General features: G+C 41.5%; 1 protein-coding gene across 1 annotated transcript; it reads left to right on the forward strand.

Moving 5' to 3' along the window:
* The first annotated feature begins 5382 nt into the window (after positions 1-5382).
* Positions 5383-7399, forward strand: LOC133252742 (peptidyl-prolyl cis-trans isomerase FKBP8-like). The gene is given in 2 exon segments (XM_061425620.1): positions 5383-5654; positions 5657-7399. Coding segments are annotated over 2 exon segments (1236 nt in total). The 5' UTR covers positions 5383-5431; the 3' UTR covers positions 6670-7399.
* Positions 7400-7913: the final 514 nt, after the last annotated feature.

Here is a 7913-nt window from a genome sequence, read left to right on the forward strand (position 1 = left end):
AGCAACTGGTCAGAGCTGAGCCTCCCTTTATCCATCTGTAAAAGAGTTTTAACAGAGCTCTCTCTCAATGTCCTAATGATGTTGTGAATTTAACAGGCTGTTTGAAATGTGAGACAGTGTCAGTATCCTCAAATCTTGGAAAAGCAAAGGCTATTAAATTTAACAAATTTTTATTGATTTTACATAATATATGCTAAATTTCCCATTGAATATCAACTCTGTACCTTTTCACAAAATGAAAATATAGAAATACAATCTACCATAGCATAAATTTGTACACCCTTTGTAGATTCAGTTATTTCAGTTTTTATTATCTTTTATTCCAATTCTAAGAATTTCAGTCAAATATTGCTCTTATCTCTTCCTCTCATCACCCAAACATTCAATAGATTGATCAGAGAAAAATAAACTGCATCTGGAAACTAGGAATAAGTATTTACAGAAAGATTTTTCAGCCTGGAAGGAGTAAAACATAACATCCTGATGCAAAGGAAAAGAACACAATTTTAAAATATTGTCTATAGAAGTAAACATGTGCTTTATACTTGCAATAAAATTTAAAGACCCATAATATTAAATGTTAAAGACAAGAGAGAATGACATATCGGCATGAAGAATTGGGAAGAAGAGATAGGGAGAATTATATAGGATAGGGATCTAAGTACCTTTCTTACTAAAAGGTAAGAAAATAAAGTATAAGACTAGAATTAATATTATCAGAAAATAAATTGAGCAGTTTGGAGAACAAATTTGAAAAACTCAATTAGATTACAGAAGAACTGGTTCAAAAGGCAAAGTATCTATGGAGGTGGTTATACTTATGGAGATCAGAATGGGTATAACAGAAAACATAATGCCTATAAAAGAGAAAAATGATTCTGACCAATAAAAGCTTGTACTGAAACAAAGGGACTCATTATAAATCAGAAAAATACATTCAATAAGAGAAGCCTGTAGGCATAGTCTGAAGAAATGGTTAAATTTAAGTATAAAGACCTCCTGGAAGCATCAAACTAGAAATAATAATAAAAAGAACTATCAGATGTGTTTCAGACTTTTCCTCTACAACAGGATTAGAGACCGGAGACAATGGAATTAAAGTTTCTTGGGAAAAGGGTTCTAATCCAGTAATTTCACACCAGTCAAACTGTTATTCGTGGAGGAAACAAAGAACTACTGCAAGTAGTTCAGACATTTATGTTTCCTGGGGGGGAAGTTAACCAAGCACAGCAGTAAGCTGAGATGAGAGATGAATAGAAAACAAAGAACTTAAATATAGGGAGATCACACTTTGAGGAAGGTCAGAAGTAAATTTAAAACCAAATTTACCACTAAATAAATTTACCATTAAAAATAATTTTCCATAAATAGAAAAACAAATGGTAATATGATTTACTGAAAGAGAAGATATAAAGTGTGGAAAAAATGGTCTAGAGAATCAATTATAAAAATTAAAACGGAAAATCGTTGGAAAGAAGTTAAAAACAATTTTCTTATATTTTCACATAAGGAATTCAATGGGTACTGATAATTAGAAAATAATAATGTTCAACTATGCTTAGAAAAAACTTTAGCTTGTAAAAAGATAACTTTTAAGTTAAAGAGAAAAGATTCTTAAATGTCAAAAAAAGAACAGAAAGAGTAAAATGAGACAAAAGTCATTGATTATTTGAGAAAATAGATGAAATGAGGTAAAATATCACTAATAAGAAATAACTGGAATTGAAAATCAGTTCTATACTTTGTATAAAAACTTTACCTAGAATAAAATTATAGGGAATAATTAACACTAATGGCCCTGTAAAGTTAATAGGCAAATGCAAAAGAATAAAGTATTTGGCATTAAATTAATACTAGTGTGGATTTCAAGGCATTATTTCACTAAATGAGTATAAATGCAAGGCAAATAACCATTAAATCTTATTTACTTTACATTGAAAAATTGTTATAATCTGCAGTGAAGTATGGATGTCATGAACTTTATTTGATGAATAATATATACCTTAAAATGTGAATAAAAAGTATTAGAAATACAAATAGATGCTGACATAATTATGATGGTACCATAAATATTACCATATTGCCTTTAGTTCTTGATAGATGATGTAGGAGAAATCCAACTAAGAAAACACAAGATGAATAATAAAACAATAATATTGATTTAATAAAACATATCTGACTCAACAACTTAGACAAATAAAATATATTTTCTTTTGCATTGACCTAAACATTTCTACAAAGTTGATCATGTGTTCTACAGCATGGCCTCAAGAAATTTCCCAAATTATAAATTTTACAAGACTGAATTACCTGGCCAAAGTGCAATATAAGAAGTAACAACACTGATAGTAAAGAATGCAAACAAACAAAAAGTTAAGAGCCTTTCTTAAATATGTTATGGTCAAGAATAACATGAAGTTATATACTCTTTAGAAAATAATAATAATGACTAGTTTACATAATGTTCCTATAAGTCAAAAATTATAATCCGGAAGTAAATTATTTCTCTAAATTACTCCATTACTAAACAAATAATGATCATGAATTTTAAAATTTAATGCATGAAGTAAAGGGAAACAAAACTGTAGCAGAAACAATTACTAAAATAAATTTAAGAATTAACATCTGTAAAAGAAAAAAAAAGAAATCAGGCAGTGATTCTTTTAAGAAAAATTATTGATGGCTCCTAACTAGTGAGCAGGATGAATATAAATGAGGGGGAAAAAACCAATACACACAGCTTGCAACTGATAACTTCCTCAGACCAGTTTTCATTTGGATTTTATAATGCTCCACTACACTAAATTCCCTTGTAGTTCTCTAGTCCTCCCTTTGTTTCTTTCAAAATTTGCTTTTCCTTTATGAATTCCAAATATTGGAGCTGTCCACTGTGGATCCTTAGTCCTCTTCTCCTGAGGCTTTGAATTGTTGTTGCTCAGTCCCAATATTCTGTTTGACTCTGCCACCACATGAAATGCAGCACATCAGGCTTCCCTGTCCTTCACTATCTAATGGAGTTGGCACAAAATCATGTCCATTGAGTTGGTGATGCCATCCAACCATCTTATCCTCTGTCGTCCCCTTCTCCTCCCGCCTTCAGTCTTTCCCAGGATCAAGGTCCTTTCCAGTGAGTCAGTTCTTTGCTTCAGGTGGCCGAAGTATTGAAGCTTCAGCTTCAGCATCAGTCCTTCCAATGAATACTCCAGATGGATTTCCTTTAGGATTGACTGTTTGATCTCCTTGCAATCCGAGGGACTCTCAGAAATCTTCTCCAGCACCACAATTCAAAAGCATTAATTCTTCGGCACTCACCCTTCTTTGTGGTCCAACTCTCATCTGAACATGACAACTGGAAAAACCATAGCTTTGACTCTACGGACCTTTTTTGGCAAAGTAACGTCTCTGCTATTTAATGCAGTGTCTAGGTTTGTCATAGCTTTTCTTCCAAAGAGCAAGCATCTTTTAAATTCATGGCTGTAGGTCACTGTCTGAAGGGATTCTGGAGCCCAAGAAAATAAAATCTGTCACTGTTTCCACTTTTTCCTCATCTATTTGTCATGAACGGATGGAACCAGATGCCACGACTTTAGGTTTTTGAATGTTGAGTTTTAAGGCATATTTTTCACTCTTCTCTTTCACCCTCATCAGAAGGCTTTTTAGTTCTTCTTTGATTTCTGCCATTAAAGTGGTATCATCTGAATATCTAAGTTTGTTGATATTTCTCAGCAATCTTGATTCCAGTTTGTGAGTCATCCTGCCTAGAATTTCACATGATGTACTCTGTATAAAAGTTAAATAAGTAGGGTGACAATGTATAGCCTTGACATATCCCTTTCCCTACTTTGAACCAGTCCATCATTCCATGTCCATTTTTAACTGTTGCCTCTTATCCTGCATACAGGTTTCTCAGGAGGCAGGTAAATGTTAGTTGCCCAGTCATGTATGACTCTTTGCAACCCCATGACTGTAGCCCACCAGGCTCCTTGTCCATAGAATTCCCCAAGAATACTGGAGTGGGTTGCCAGATCTCTTCTCCAAGGATCTTCCTGGCCCAGGGACTTAACCTGAGTCTCTTTCATGCATGCAATCCTGCATTATAGGCTGATTCTTTACCACCTGAGCCATCAGGAAAGCCATCTTTTGAAGAATTTTCCACAGTTTGTTGTGATCAAAGGTTTTATTGTAGTCAGTGAAGCAGATGTAGACTTATTTTTGGAATTCCTTTGCCTTTTCTATGATCCATTTGATGTTGGTAATTTGATCTCTGGTTCCTTTGCCTTTTCTAAATCCAGCTTGTACATCTGAAAGTTCTTGGTTCATGTACTACTGACGCCTGGCTTAAAGGATTTTGAGCATTTCTTTGCTAGCATGTGAAATGAGTATAATTGTACCATAGTTTGAACATTCTTTGGGATTGAAATGAAAATTTACTTTTTCCAGTTCTGTGGCCACTGCTGAGTTTTACAAATTTGTTGACATATTGAGTGCAGCACTTTCATAGCATCATCTTTTAGTATTCGATATAGCTCAGGCAGAATTCCATCACCTCCACTAGCTTTGCTTGTAATAATACTTCCTAAGGCCCACTTAGCTTCACACTACAGGATATCTGGCTCTAGGTGAGTGATCACACCATCATGGTTATCCAGGTCATTTAAGAGAGTCCTGTTTATTCCCCTTCCATATTATATAACCCAATGCATTCTCTTCACTCCTCAGCCCTACTCTGGTCCAAGCTGTAAATCTTTCTCACCTAGATTATTCTAGGCAGCCTCTTTACTAGCTTCAATTCCACATGTGCCTCCTCTACCACTATTTTCTGCACAGCAGTGACAGAGAGTTGTCTTTTTAATATAGACATATTCTGTGGGTTTTTTTTTTTAATATTTATTTAGCTGCACTGATCTTAGTTTCAGCATACAAGATCTTCATTTTCTCAGGCAAATGTTCCATCGTGGTGCATGGGTTCTCTAGTTGTGCCACACTGACTCAGTGGTTGCGGTGCAAAGACTTAGTTGCTCCCCAGCATATGGGATCTTAGTTCCCCTACCAGGGATCAAACCCACATCATCTGCGTTGCAAGGCAGATTCTTAACCACTGGAACACCAGGGAAGTCCAAAATAAAAACATATTCAAAATTCTTTGATAAATGACAGTGCAAATAAAATAATACCTAGTCTGCACAAAAATCTGTGCAATAACATTTATACTAGCTTTATTAGTAATTGCCAAAACTTGGGAGCAACTAAATGTCCTTCAAGAGGTGAATGGGGACGTGTCCCGAGGCGCCAGCGAGGCCGCGTCGGCCTGAAGCACTGCCCGGGCCTGGGCTAGTCTAGGGGCTGCGACTGCTAGGCGGGGTGAGGGGCTGCGACTGCTAGGCAGGGTGAAGGGCCGCGGGGGAGGGCCAGTTCCCATCCCCCCAGCAGCATGGCATCCTGTGCTGAGCCCTCTGCTGCAGACCCTGAGCCCACTGCTCTGCCACCTGCTGGGGTCCCACCACTTGAGGACTTCGAGGTGCTGGATGGGGTGGAAGACGCTGAGGGCGAGGAGGAGGAAGAAGAGGAGGACCTGAGTGAACTGCCGCCACTTGAGGATGTGGGGCAGCCCCCACTGGAGGAGGCTGAGCAGCCCGGGGCCCTGGCCCGAGAGTTCTGGCCGCCATGGAGCCCGAGCCTGAACCTGCCCCGGCCCCCGACGAGTGGCTGGACATCCTGGGCAATGGGCTGTTGAGGAAGAAGACGCTGGTTCCAGGCCCACCGGGCTCCAGCCGCCCGACCAAGGGCCAGGTGGTCACTGTGCGGCTGCAGACGTCCCTGGAGAATGGCATGCGGGTACAGGAGGAGCCGGAGCTGGTGTTCACCCTGGGCGACTGTGACGTCATCCAGGCCCTGGATTTCAGTGTCCCGTTCATGGATGTGGGGGAGACGGCTATGGTCACTGCTGACTCCAAGTACTGCTATGGCCCCCAGGGCAGCAGGAGCCCATACATCCCCCCACATGTGGCCCTGTGCCTGGAGGTGACTCTGAAGACTGCTGTGGATGGGCCTGACCTGGAGATGCTCACGGGGCAGAAGCGTGTGGCCCTGGCCAACCGGAAGTGGGAGTGTGGCAATGCTCACTATCAGCGGGCCGACATCGTGCTGGCTGCCAACTCCTACGACCTCGCCATCAAGGCCATCACTTCCAGTGCCAAAGTGGACATGACATTCGAGGAGGAGGAGCAGCTCTTGCAGCTGAAGGTGAAGTGTCTGAACAGCCTGGCGGCCTCGCAGCTGAAGCTGGATCACTACTGCGCATTGCTGTGCTCCTGCAGCCTCGTGCTGGAGCACCAGCCTGACAACATCAAGGCTCTCTTCCGCAAGGGCAAGGTGCTGGCCCAGCAAGGCGAGTATAGTGAGGCCATCCCCATCTTGAGAGCAGCCCTGAAGCTGGAACCTTCCAACAAGATGATCCACGCAGAGCTCTCGAAGCTGGTGAAGAAGCATGCGGCCCAGAGGAGCACTGAGACCGCCCTGTACCGGAAGATGCTGGGCAACCCCAGCCGGCTGCCTGCCAAGTGTCCTGGCAAGGGTGCCTGGTCCATCCCATGGAAGTGGCTGTTTGGGGCAACTGCTGTCGCCTTGGGGGGCGTGGCTCTCTCTGTGGTCATTGCTGCCAGGAACTGACCGCCCAGGTGGCCACCATCCCCTCCACTCACCGTGGACCCCCACCCTGTGCTCCCTAACACCCCCAGGCTCCCTGTCCACTGCCCTAACTGGCCTAGCCCCCTCCTCTGGGGCGGGGGCAGTGAGGTTTGGGGGTCACATGGCCCCGCGAGCAGGAGGGACTGAGCCCTATTGGAGGAAAGCAAGGCAGGGCCCTGACCTCACATCCAGCCCGGAGCAAGGGGGCCCTCATTGCTCCAGACTCGATTCCCACCCCACCCCCGGGATGAAGTCCCAGCAGGGATCAGTCCCAGTATCCTCTTCCCAACAGGCCTGGGGGCAGCCCTCCCCCTGCCCAGCCCCTTTCCACCTTCCAGCCCCTCCTGCCTTGCCTGCTGCCCTCTCTCCAGACCCCCTCCACCCACACACAGTGAAATAAAAGCCTCCCACCCCGCTCAAAAAAAAAAAAAAAAAAAAGAGGTGAATGGATAAACAAGTTGTGGTATATTCAGATAACAGAAGTGATAAAAAGAGTAAACTATCAGACCATGGAAAGACATGGAAGAACCTTCAATGCATATTGCTAAGTTAAAGAATCCAGTCTGAAAAGTCTACATATGGAATGACATTCTGGAAAAGGAAAACTATGGAGGCAGTAAAAAGTTCAGTGGTTCCCAGGGCCTTAGAGGGAGAGAAGGTGGGAGGATTGGATAGATGGAGTACAGGAGATTTTTAGAGTGGTGAAATTATCCTTCATGATACTGTAATGGTAGAGTCATGACATTATACATTTTTTAAAAGCTACAGGATGTAAAGCACAAAGACTGAGCCCTAATGTAAACTGTGGAAGGCAGCTATGGTCACCACTGTATCACTGACATCCTGATGTGAAGTATGGATGTTAATAACAATGTATCATAATTTATTCTAAATTGCCAAAACTTTTATCAATTGTGGAAATTTACTGTACTAATTTAAGATGTTAATGATAGGAGAAACTGATTGGGGTATGGTGTGAGGTGATAAAGTGGGGGAGTGAATGAGGGTGGGAGGAAAGGGGTTATATAGGAGCTTTCTGTACTTTCTGCTCAATTCTTACATAAACTAAGCACTGCTAATAGTAAAATCTAGAAACTGAAACAAATTATTTAAACTGGTTACAATGATTGATAAAGATCCAAATAGTCAAAGCTATGGTTTTCCCAGTAATGATGTACAGAGTAACTGAATGGGGTATGGTGTGAGGTGATAAAGTGAAAGAGTGA

The sequence above is a fragment of the Bos javanicus genome, chromosome 8 (genome assembly GCF_032452875.1).
Source record: "Bos javanicus breed banteng chromosome 8, ARS-OSU_banteng_1.0, whole genome shotgun sequence".
Classification (NCBI taxonomy): Eukaryota; Metazoa; Chordata; class Mammalia; order Artiodactyla; family Bovidae; genus Bos; species Bos javanicus.